At 43.7% G+C, this 13064-nt stretch overlaps 1 protein-coding gene across 1 annotated transcript in view; it reads right to left on the bottom strand.

The window, feature by feature from the left end:
- The window catches only part of LOC112980286 (neuroendocrine convertase 1), a 30569-nt gene extending 21827 nt beyond the window's left edge, over positions 1 to 8742 (bottom strand). The window contains exons 1-5 of the mRNA XM_026095016.2: positions 8339 to 8742; positions 7041 to 7145; positions 3401 to 3511; positions 1030 to 1176; positions 510 to 586 (exon numbers count right to left, since the gene is read on the bottom strand). Coding sequence (XP_025950801.1) covers positions 510 to 586; positions 1030 to 1176; positions 3401 to 3511; positions 7041 to 7145; positions 8339 to 8521 — 623 coding nt within the window. The 5' untranslated portion in view covers positions 8522 to 8742. The remainder of the gene's footprint in view (positions 1 to 509; positions 587 to 1029; positions 1177 to 3400; positions 3512 to 7040; positions 7146 to 8338) is intronic.
- Between the last annotated feature and the right edge of the window lie 4322 nt (positions 8743 to 13064).

Genomic DNA, 13064 nt, shown 5'->3' with positions numbered 1-13064 from the left:
GGAGGAGGAGGTCTGAAGTATGAATTTACCTGCGCATGTGCGCACAGAGCTGGAAGTTATTCTGCCATTCCAAAAGGTGCTGCCAATACTAGAAAATAGCATCCTTAGCTGCAAAAGCTGATCTGAAGGGATGGGTTTTTGGTAGGTTCCTCTGAGAAATAGTATCTTCCAGAGCACTTCACAAGGGATATGTATTCTCTTAACATTCACAGTGCAAGGCAGAGAACTGAAGCCAGTATCTGCTTAGGTAGATGTCACTCTACAAACACACATCATGACATAAACAGATTATTCCTTTCAAAAATGGAGAATTTCAGAACTTAATGGGAGATTAAAATTAAAGAACTCTTCATCTGGGAATTTCCTTCATTTTCAGTGCAATGTTATAAGGGCTTTTCCTTTCGTACATAAGTGTTGTATTGGGCATAGACAATTCTGCACTTGAATATCCTAACACAAAGTAATAGTGTACTGTTTTGTTCTCTTTACACAACTGGGAAGCTACTCACTTGTTTTCATTTGTTGGGTCATATCTAGGAAAAGGATCATGATCGTTGTCATTGAAATCATAACTTGCCTTTGGATCCTATATTAAAAAAAACAGAATTAATTGTGACAAGTAAAAAGTGCATTTTAAAATGTTTAACAAAAGGATTTTTACTGTCTTTATTTATTCAATTGGTGTGCCTCATGTTGACAGCAATCAAGTCAGTAAAATTTGACAGGCATTAACAATTCCATAAACTTTTTATGGAGCCAGAAAGGTTTTAATAATTCAGCATTAAACCATTGTATACAAACATGTGTGGGAACTAAATTCACTGAAAAAAAAAAGGAGCTATCTTTGTTAAATAACATTCAGTTTCCTGTGACACAGAACAGGTTTCAAACTATGCCTGAGGCAAATATTTCAGTCTCTATCACGTAGGGGCTGCCTTACCAAACAGAGAGCAAGCTGAAGAAGAGTGCCTGTATATCAAGTTTACAACTGATTAAGTTATTCCACAACATCCTAATGCCCAGACTTACATAGTTAGCGTAGATGTCAGTATGATTCCACTCCAAGCCATCGTCTAGTACTGTGATTACAACACCTTTTCCTGTAATCCCTTTTTGCCATACAGGAATAACATGGAGATCCAGTTTGGGCAGTGATGGAGTTATTCTTGTATCTTGCTAGGGGACAGAAAAGGATAACAAATATGTCAACATTTATATTACACAGGTCCAAAGTCCTATCGTGAAGGTGCTCTAAATCATCCCAGCCTTAACTTGTATATTTTGCATAAATTTCCCAAAGAGCAAAAGAAAAAAAAGGTTGTCCAAATCCCTGTAGCACTGAAACATTTCCCCCTTACTTGAAGCTCCCTGAAGACCACCTCTGAATAAAGATTATCTCATATTTATTAGAGATGGGCAAAAAAAAACACGGGAATGGTAGGGATGTACTGATGATGCTTGGAAAATTGAGTTAATAATCAGATCTACTAATGTTTGTTCTTTTCACCTGATGAGAAGCTTAGGCAGTAACCCACAGTGCAACAAGCTGCATTTTCTCCAAATACACTTTCTCCTTTGAAGTCTGAGCTAGCCAGAGCAAAATAATTAATGGATAAAACAATTAAGGTAGTCGCTTGGTTATGAACAACTGTGCTGAATCACAACTTGGTGTTTACTACCTTCCTTATTGTTCCTGTGGAAAATCAATTGGAAGCATGAATCATCTATAGCCTTCATCTTCCAAAGCAAGTTCTTTAAAGAGTAGCTCCTAAATGGGTCATTTTTCTGCTCTAATATGAAATATGTAGCTCACACATCTAAGTTAGAAACTTTGCTTACTACCCCATAAAAACACAGACGTAAACACTAGCATTTTCTTCATTTTTTTTCTGTACATAATTACATAAGTCAATTGCAGGTTTTTCATATCTTTGTTTCCAAAAGAATGCTGCACAAAATATGAGGCTTAGATAAAGAAATGCGACCTTCCTTTCACTTTACTTCTTCCTTTCTGACTGCTGCAGTTCAGGAAATTATTTAAGGTTTTAAGTTTTGTTCTCTAGAACCCATCAAATAATCATTTTCCTGGTGATGCATGAAACACCTTGAATGGAGTGAAAAACTGTTGCCATCAGGCTATAATAAATTTATTATTACAAGGCAAGGGAAATATTTTGGAAGAAAATGTTTAACATTTATATATTTAACCTGAAATTTCAATATGCAGTGGAAACAAGTATAAGCATCATGTTCTCTGTTTCTCATGTGGGAAAGCTGGAAGGAAAAGAAGTGAAAACCACACAAAGCTGGAAAAAAACCCTATTTTTCCTAGAGAGCAGTACATTGCTTTCCTCACAAAACTGCTTTTTTCTTACTATGTGTGTTTGTGTATTTGTCCAATAAAATCATCTTGGAAATTCCCTGTTTCCTACAGGAAATAAGCAGAGAAGAGAACACACATTCAGCTTCAAAGAAACCTAAAATTTTTTCAGATTTCCATTTTCTGTGTTAAGCGAAAGTTTGCAGGAATCTTCATGGGAATATTTTATGCTGTACATTTTACAATTTTTTCTTCCAACTCAAAGGAAAGAGAGGGCAAAGCATTACACAAACAGGCCAGAGTTTGGTCTGTTTTCTCTAAACGAAACCGGAGAAGAAAAAAAATTTCCAGCCACTGGGACCAAGTTTGTGTTTGAATATTTCTCTTGATTTGCTATCCCCATCCTTAATCCCATCCCTGTTCTGAGCAAAAGCAATGAAGCCTAGACTAATGGCACAACTAGATGCACAGTAGGAATACAGATTCCCAAAGAAACCATATAAAACACAAATGATCAACTGTATTTCTGAGTTGTCACATACAGACAGAAACTATAGAGGGCACGAAATTCCTTTTTATTGAGATTTTGAACATATGAGCTGTAGAGAACCTCTTCACTTTAAGTTACAATCTGAAGAGGGTGAAGGTGCTTGTCATATGCATAACAGATTTTGTTTTCTTCTGGAGGATGCACTATGCACTACCAATTTTAATAAAGAAATAAATGATCAGCTTCAGAGATGATAAGGGAAACCTTATACGACAACAGCAAATATTTTAAAATTCCTATAAAGTTGGGTTTTAGCTATTATACTGTTTTCTAATGTCAAGCACCATCCTGAGCAGCAGCAGCCTGAATTGGCTTCTAGGATCTTCGCACAAACTACATTTTGAAAAGGACAAAAGGTTGCCTGCAAATATCATGCATACATCTCTCTCATTTTTATTGCCTATGCTAATGAGAGGGACTCTTCATCTACTCCCTTCAATACAATCGCTTTGATATTGGTAAAAATAATACAGCTGATCAGCACAACTGAAATTCATCACCCCCCGTTTCACAACGAAACAAATTCTTACCAGATACCACTGCTGATTCCACATAGGATCATTGAAAAGATTTTCTGCTGAGTCTCTCAGGGTGGCGCGCTTAGTTCGCTTTTTTTCATATTGCTGTTCTGCCCATGACACCTACAATTATTTGTATAAACATGACAGGTAAGCAAGCCCCTATAGGTTAAAGATTTTTCTTAACCTAGAGGGTAAGGGTTTTCCTTGCACAGCAAAATTTTGTTACCTAAAGGAAAAAGTAGAATGTTTGATGCTGAGAGGAAGATTATCTATACAGTAGTAGAGAGTACCTTAGGGAAGTGGACTTTGTGAAATCACAATACCATAATATGAATTCATACAAAATCATTTCAAGTTAACAGTGGAACTCCTGTGAATACCACACAACGCAGGCTTTTGTGTTGAATGTGTAGCATGGTTACAAGGTTATCTAAGCTGTGGTGGTTACTCAAACAACCAAAACACTGTCCGTTTCTTTCCCCTGCTTACACTTTAATGCCTCTGTGTATGTTGGGAATTTACAGAGAAGCAAAGATGCAATCTGGCTTTAGTCTAGCAGTCATAATGATGCTGTTACTCATAGTCCAGCTGGACCTTCAAGTCTCCTTCCCAGCAGTGTTTTGAAGTGTGTTCAATTAGAAAGCTATGAATATTGGACTAACTTCATCACTGGCATAATTCCATTTAAGGCAACTGGAAGCCAAAATGATCCCGTGTGTTTTGCTAATGTGTCTACGCGCTGAACTGCATGGCATTTATGCATGAACACAGCCATCTCTAAAGTTACTAGGCTGCATTTTGAAAATGTTTCCACCTTTGCTCTCCTGAATGCATTACTAAAACTAGTTCAAGTCAAATCCAGATTCTGGTACCTTTCTTTAGGCTGTGTGCTCCATCTTTAAATGGGAATAAAATGTTACTCACTGCTAGTACTGGGACTAGCACTCTGACACAGAGCAGGTTGTTGCTTTTCACCCCAATTTCCAAACATGCAAAGCAAACTCAAGCTCAGTAGACTGCCATGATCCTGCTACAAGCCTCAAGTGGAGGATGCCTTTCTATCTAACCTTTTGCTTTAAAACCCTGAACAGATTTCAGTACTTTTCTCAACTGTCATCCAATGGCTTTATAGTTCTTACACCTGTCACCATATACAATACAATAATAAGCGTGACTCAGAAATTATTATAATAAAGAAATGTACTGATGTGATCAAATACATTTTCCTAATGAGAGCCTAATGGAAATTAGGTACAAGAACATAAACTCTTAAAAATGGAAGCTACTCCACACAAGTAATTAGAAAGCTCTCAAGCAATACTCACTTTGCAAGATGTACTTAGTGCTAAAAGTTCTACAAACGGATAGTCCTACTAACCTTACTTATCCACAGAAGATAAACATACCCATGCAAGCACAAGTATTTTAAACTGCCTTATCGTTACCCAAAAGCATATATATTTGTGCACAGGTTAGAGCAGTTATCTTTCTCTCTCTTCCCTGCTCACAGCAAAGCTTAGCCTCTTCATCACCTAATGGTAATTAACATTTGACATCTTCCATGCTTGTTATTTTTGTGATGTGGACAACTGCTCTGTGGGAAATGAGCTGAGACCACCAAGCGCATATGTCACACAAATGAGCCAAATGTTTGTCACCCAGCAGCTGGACTAGGTTCAAACTACTCATTTGTTACAAAAGCTGAAGGCCCTATGCCAAATCTCCAGTCACTGATATATGAAGTAGTGAAAATGATTTTGATTCAAGTCCCTTGCAAGAATGTAGATTTGGGAGCTAGTGCAAATATTGGAAGGAGTTAGGGAACCAGATAATGATATCCTTTCAAAACATCCAGAGCCATTATCCATTTTACAGCAAACACTGGGACATCTACAGGAAGCAGATAAATATTCACACTGGAGACGAGTTTTGCCCCAGCCTTCACACTTAACGGACCGCATAATTCATGAAGGACCTATACAAACAAAAGCAGGATTCGCTTCTTCTCTTTCCCTTTTTTAAAGAATGAATTTTAACCTTTCAAAATAAGCTGTTACTGAGCAAGCGTACCTCTTTGGAGTAAAGGTCCGTGTATAACTACATAGCATTACATTATTGCTTTCTGTTTATATACTTACATAATGACATAATTACATCTCACTCATTCACATAGCTAATTTACATACTAGATGGTAAACAAAAGGGAAATTGGAGAAAATTTAGCAAATCACCTGTAGCATTTTGAAGCTGCATTTTTAGGATCCAAGTAAATAAATTTGCCATAATGGTTGGCAGTAACTTATGCAACGCAATTGCATCCATTCTGCTTATGACATTAGAATTTGGTGGACTAAACATGGTTATGTTTCCCTGCATAATATATGCATTCCATGTAATCAGTCCAAAAACGGGAGAAACTGCAACCAAAATTCTGTTCCTGAACATTGTGCTATGACAGCATTGAAAATCTGAACATAGGTGTGGATATTAATTACAACATTTATGTTAGGTCCTTTTTATGTCTTTTATGTCCTTTATGTATAATTGCCTACACTAAAACTGTGGCTTTGAACATCCCAGTTTAGAATGTTTCACCTAACAGACTTAATTGTTAAAACAAGTTTACAATGGGATAGATGGGAGTGTGCAGTTTTCAAACAGAACATGCAAAACAAAGCATTTACTCTCTGCCCCCCTCCTTTTGTTCTATATATACATAGAATATTTCCTCCTAATTGACATTTGCATCTCAAAACTTCACTCAAATAACCAATCATTTGTTCTCAAGTGATTTGTCCTTAAATGATAACATGGTATTTTTCACAACTAGATTGCTCCATGTTTTGAACAGCTGATATCTTGACTTTGCTTGCTGCAATAATGCTAATTTGAAATTTGAATTTCATTGTTCTGAAAGTTACTAGAAATGGTGTTTAGGAGGGGCGGACAGCATTCTGCTCCGTTCTTCAGATTTGCCACCCACCTTGCTTCCCCAGCGCATTTACAAACAGGCTTGTGTATCTCTTAAATAAAGTTAGATAAATGCAGAGTCTACTTCGCCAGTGAATCTACCTTAGACCACTTAAGTCTTGGCAGGCTGAACTTCTCTACACTGTGCTGGTTCTCTGATTTCAATGGGCTCCTAGAGTACCAAAAGACTACAAGCCTAAATTTTGTGATGGATCCTCTTTCTGAATGGGTTTTAGCTTGTCAGGAAAGCAAATACAGCAAAATCTCAGTCCTTTTTTCCTTACATTTTTGCAATATTCAATGACTTCAAATCAAACCTAATTTCCATGGCCATTGCACAGACACGGTCTAATTAAGCTCACTGTATCTACGGATTTTTACTTTGAATTGAGCCCTGTGGTTCCTCATTCATATTTTCATCAACACACATCGACATCTGAGATCCCAAACCTTTGCAATGCTGCAAATCTTAAATCTTAATTTGGAAAGCACTTCCAAAGAACACAGTAAAAGAGGGTCAGATTCTGCCTGTTAATGAGAGAATAACGAAGCAATATTCAACACAAGTGTGGATGGCTGAATATATTAGACTTGCAAAATGAGTAAAGCGTGCCTGTGACCTCATTAGAAAGCTAGGAATACGCAGACAGCATAAATACAGAATAAATGTAACACTTACCCGCTCATCATCAGAAAGTCTTTTAGTGATATGAATGGCACTTCTTCGAGACCGTCTTGGATAGCTTTTATGTCTGAATAGGTAGTGATTTTTGAGTGAGCCAATCTATAAGACAGAGGCAGACTTTAAATACTGAGAGGTATTTCCCCACTGCCAACAAATATCAACAGTTATAACCTGTCAGAATTTATTCAATAGATGAAAGAAAAGAGCAAGAAACTAGCCTTCAGATATTTTAATCTAAATGAAAACACTTTTCAAGAAGCAGTTCTTATCACAGCCTGTGTGCTGTTAGAAGGAACTGGGGGGGAACAACCTCATTTAAGCTAATGTAGTTACTCATGAGGTAGTTTAAGTAACATCACATTGCACAATTTTATCTTCTCTTACTGGAGTTCAGGTGGACAGGTGGAAACAGCTTTATGTGGCTTCACAAGCCTTATTATGGGATTTGGCTTTTTTCAGCACTTTGACCTGGCACCTCCGTTTGCACAGTAACCGGTGCCCGGGCAAGCTGGGTACACACAGTCTGGCTCGAGTGTTCCTCTTCACTAAGCAGGTGCTGTTTGAAGCTGGTGGAAGTGAACCCACTAACTTTCAAAGGCAGCAAGATGGAGCCTTACTTAGGGGCGAGGGACTGTGCCTGGGTGCTGGAGCCCAGCCGTGGCGCGGGGCACGTGGGGCCCTTTCCCACACACGTGCTGGGGCCGGGGGCCGGAGGCCGGGCCGAGCCTGCGGCGGGGCCCCGGGCTGACGGCGGCGGGAAGCGGCCTCGCCGCGCTCCGGGCCTCGCGGCGGAGTTTGGTCGCCGGCGCTGCCAAGCGCAGCGCCTGGCACAGGACCCTTGGCTGGAGCGGGGAAGGCGCTATTACGCAAAAGCAGTTACTCATCCCTGACAACGCTGACGTCATGGCATCCCGAAAAGAGAGCGAAGGCCGCTCCGCAGAAACCCCGCGACGGCACCTCGGCGCGCCGGGCGGGCGGGGGTGCCCCACAGCGCCCCTCCGCGGCGGGCGGCGGCGGGAGCGGCCGCGCGGGGAACCCCGGCCGCGGCGCGGGTGCCGGGGGCCGCGCGGAGCCCCCCGCCTGCCATCTTGGGCGGGGAGACGCTGCTCCCCGCTCCCGGGAGCCGGCGCAGCCCCGCGCGCGGCAGCGGAGCACAAGTTTAGCGGCAGCCCCGAGGGGAGCGAGTCCCCGCGGAGCCGCCCGCGGCTGCCCCGCGCCCGGCACGGGGAGCTCCCGGAGCGAGGAGCCCGCCGCGGCCGCGCCGCCCGGCGGGAGGCGCCCGCCGCCCCTACCTGCCCCACGAGGTCGTACTCCAGCTCCTCGGCGATGGCCCTGGCGGCGTCGGGACCGGCCGGCACCTCCGCCGCCCACTCGTTGAGGAACTGCCGCTCGGCGCCGCTGCCGCCGCGAGTCACGCAGCAGGCGGAGAGCAGCGCCAGAGCCACGCACCGGCCGGCCCAGCGGCGCCCTTCCATGGCCGGGGGGCAGGGGGGCGGCGAGGCGCGGCGGGCGGCGAGGGCAGCGGCAGCCGGCGCCGAGCTGCGCTCCGGGGCGCCCTCGTTGCTAGGCGAGCGGAGCGGCAGCGGCCCCGCGGCGGGGTCCGTGTGCCGGCTCGGTGCGGCGCGGCTGCCTGGGGCTGCGCGGCGCCCAGACCCTCCGGAGCCGGAATGGCAATGAGTGTTTACACGTCAAAACTACGAAAGCCATCCTGACGTCAAGTGTACCTGGCCCCCGAGCTGGGTGATAATTCCCCAGGGGGAGGGCGAGCGGGAGGAGTGTGCTAAAATAAGCAGGAGGGACGCACGCGTGTGGAAGCGGCGGGGGGAGGCACAGCGCCCCGCGCCCCGCCGCTGCCCGCGCCGCCCCCCGCCGCGGGGGCTCCCCGGGCCGCCGGCAGCACGCCGCCGCCCCCGCCGGCTCTGCGCGGGGGCCCGCGGCGAGTCCTCGCGCGCGGATGCCGTGCGAGGGGGGCGCCCGGCAGCTGCCTGCGGCCGAGCGGCGGCCCGCGGCTTCCACACGGGTCGACTTGGCTGGGGCGGCCGCCCCGGACAGAGATTTTCAGCGCGGCCGGAGCAGACGCGGCGGCGGGGCAGGGGCACGGGCAGGGGGTGGCCGTGGGCACGGAGTGATGCTGCGGCTCCCCGGCCGCGGGCGGAAGGACGGGGAGAAGCACATGGGCGGCTTCAGCCCCGCTTAGCCGAGCCCTTCCTGCGCTTCCCAGCGCCCTGGGGCAGGTGGCACCTGCCCCACTGCGGGGTGGTGACCGGCCGTGGCCGAGAGGGGCTGCTGCGCGAGGGGCTGCTCCCAGGCTCTGGCGAGTCGCCACGCGCCGTCCCAGGGCCGGGCGGCCCCTGTGGCGGCGGGGGACCGGGGCGGCCGTTGGGGACAGGGCGGCCGTTAGGGACAGGGCGGCGCCCCCCGCCGGCCTCGCTCCTCGCAGCGCGCGTCCGCCTCAGGCGCGGCGGGGGCACTGCCCTCCCGCCCCTTGGTTTATTTTTTAGATGAGGCAGCACTCGAGCTGGGATCGTGTGTGGCGGCAGGCTGCTGGCAGTGCCTGCTCGGGGACATGCAGCTGCTCGGTGTTTGGGGTTTTGCGGGATTTTGTGTGTGTGCGTGTGTGTTTTTAAATATATACAATCTGTAAGATTCATCCTGAGCTGACAATCAGAAATGAGTAAAGATTTGTCATCTCGTTTAAAACCAAACCCTTCGTGGTGTGATTTTTTTTTTTTTTTTATCTTTTAGATGTCGTTGGGAGGAGCTGTGCTCAAAACTGAGCGTCGTTACAAGAGGAAAGCTGGGGAGAATAAAACATTTTTCAATTAAGCTAATAACTCGGGACCAACTGTGCAGTAATGCTTGATTAATGCACATCGTCCCCTGATACTTCCAACACACCGTAGGTATGCTGCATTAATCGGCACTGCTACCCGGTCTGATTATATAACAAATATCTCTTTCCTGAAATACAATTATTCTTTTTAAAATTATTATTATTTTTTTTTTTACATCCAGTGGTCTGTATTGTTGCCATTTCTCAGAAAATATTGGAATTTGTTAAATTTTTATTTCTATAGTTTCATTTTCCAGCTACATCTCCCCATCTCATTTTATTTTGCTTTCCTGCTGCACTTGAACCTTGATATAGATTCCTTTGATGTCAGGACAGCCAGTAGAATATGAAGCAAAGAAATACAAAAGTTGCTTTTAAGTATCGAGTTGTGCTTTAATACTGTTTTCCTTCTGTTTTGTAGTGACAAATATGCCTGCTCTACTCTTCATTGGCTTCTGAAATGTGAAGATAATATAAAACATAAATATGAAACAAAGAAGAGTAGAAGATAGAGCAATTCTAAAATGCCAACACTTTAGCATCTGAAATCTCAGCCCTGAAAATCATTGTATCAGCATGGGTACAATGCTCTAGAGTCCCACGAGGACCCCTGAGTTCCCATGGGGATCAGGGGATTCTGATGATCACGACTGAAGTACGGGCCATTATGCTTACAGGAGGCCAAAATAAAAGGAATTTGAATGGATCGAAGGAGGGGAAAAACAATGGTGAAAGAAATATGCTAGAAGTGTCAATAAAATATCAATCATTATCAGTATAGACTATCAATAAAATAACGCTACAGCACCACGTTGGTATTCACCAATGCTCACTTTCTGCAGCATGGTAATGATAGTACAGGGCTTTTCAAAGTCAAGGTAGAGACTAGGACGCATGTTTCTGTTCATTTTAATTTGTTGTATTCTCTGCATGATTTTTTTCAGTGTTCACTGCCAAAAATATTTTCTTCACTTTCCTGGACAGATGCCTTAAAGATTCCTCTGCTCCGTTTTTAGCACTGTATTTCTGAGGCTTTCTTCAAATGTGTTTGTCTTCCAAGCAATTTCTGGGTCCATGCAGGTCTTTCTTCTGTCAGTTTTATCAGCACTGTTCCACTCAAAACACAAAGGGCTCTTTACCTCTTGTTTCTCATCACTGAGATTGCAACTTGGCCTAAGTTCTACATTTACTATTAAAGAACTGTGCAGAGACTTGGTCTACATACAAGAAATGAAGTGAAAGCCATATATATGAAAAGAAAATTTATATTCTCAAGTCTTACGTCAAATAAGCCGTGGGTAGAACACTGAAATCCCTAAGACTGTTTTGAAAATCCCAATACTCTTTTCTAAATTATTAATTCATTCAAATGTGTTTATTCATTGAGAGTCCTTTTGTTTAGGACTTCAGTTATACTGCTTGTATACAAAGAGACCTGAACTGTGCTAGAGAATGAGCTGTGTGCTATACAAACCTGGTTATCCTACCATTCCATTAATGAAGGATGTTATCCAACACTCCCATCTAATAATAGCACAATAAAAAGGAACAGCTTGCTCAGCAGCATCAGGTGGAGTCATAGATAATTGTTTCATGCTCCATAAACACTTTGGGTTTGTTGTTTATCAGTGAAAGATTTATTTAGCCCCTAGTGCACCCAGTGGTATTGTGCCTTAGTGTAAGATCAGAAACACACATAAGCCCAATTATGAAAAGATTATTTATAATGTATAACTTCAATTTAGTGTGATACTCAGAATAGACTTGCTTCTAAAGGACCTGGGTTGAGGTAAGGACCTTCTTATCTGTTTGTGAAGAAATGTTTAATAAAGAAGCTCTTGGTCTTTTTCAGTGTGTGATAACTAAGTGGGAATCACTAAATTTCCCAAGTGGCAGTATCTTCTTGTAGCCAGAGTGCAGACTGCACATAGGTAAGATGTACAGTATATAATGCTCAGTATGAAATCCTAAGCCATCAAAAATCCCATTGGAGATTGTATCCACAAGTTTCAGGAGGGCCAGGAATGAATCCCATCAGTCCTGATTTTGGTCAAAGATGGGTGTAAATCAGCAGTAATTTACTATTTCTTTCCTTTTTTTTTTTTTTTTTTAAGAAAAATGTATCTTTAAAAAAGTATATTACAACAGTGTAAATGAACTCAAACCCAGAACCCTCAGCAACTATAAATACATATCTTCATCTCTTTATGTTTTAGATTGCTCATCTGCAGCCTGCTTAACTCACAGGAATATTTTGCAGAACATTTTGTTAATGTTTGGTATCTTGCTCCAAGACATCCAGATGAAAGTGATATTGGAAATGTCCTTATACACCCCAGGTGAAAACTTATTCCCATTACAGCCAAAGGCAGTATTCCAGCTGTCTCATTATGCTTAAGAGTTCAACTGATTGTCTTTTTCTTCCTCTTTGTCAAAAGGCATTTAAAGATTTCAAGCTGTAGCTGTATTTTTGTGCCTGCATTTCTGATCCTTCAGAAAGATGCCCATGACAAAGGGATACTAGTTTCGAAAAGCCAAGCATGCACACACAGCATCATATTTCCTTGCTCATTAGGAGAGCTAAAACATTTAAACCTAAAAATTTATATTCAAGTCTCAACTCTATGTTTTTGAGTCCAACTTGCTGCTTAATTGCTGCAGCGTCAGTCAGGAGTGGAGGATTCCTCCTCAGAGGAGGAATGAATCTCTGCTCCAGCTGGTACCACTTGCCTTTACCTGAGATACATCACTTAGCTCAGCCCAGCAGCTACACTGGGGCTGCCTGGAAGGCACAGATAGCAGACATACCTTGTTGTCCATGTCTTCCTATCATCTTTATGTTTTCTGGTTTCTATCAACTTTTTCAGCAAGTTTTCCTCAAGAAATGGCTCACTCCACTTTGAAGCAGTCCAAGGCCAGAGCTGCGGCTGGAGGCATTGATCTGGACTTTGGTGAGGCTGGCAGGGTTGCCTTGGTTCACACGGGCAACAGAGCTGACCCACCAGCTTTTCTGCTTGTGAGATGGTTCAGAGCCATGCAGCAGGCCAAATGGGCCATGTAGCAGAAGCCTGGCAGATACAGAAGCTTCATTGCCTTGCAATGGCAGCCCGTCTCCTAACAAAGATATTGATTACGAGGTAAGAAGCACAGGCATGAAACACTGAAACTCATAAACTGAGAAAGCT

The sequence above is a fragment of the Dromaius novaehollandiae genome, chromosome Z (genome assembly GCF_036370855.1).
Source record: "Dromaius novaehollandiae isolate bDroNov1 chromosome Z, bDroNov1.hap1, whole genome shotgun sequence".
Classification (NCBI taxonomy): Eukaryota; Metazoa; Chordata; class Aves; order Casuariiformes; family Dromaiidae; genus Dromaius; species Dromaius novaehollandiae.
The sequence above is the reverse complement of the archived record's forward strand: the minus strand, read 5'-3'. Positions and strand labels throughout refer to the sequence as shown.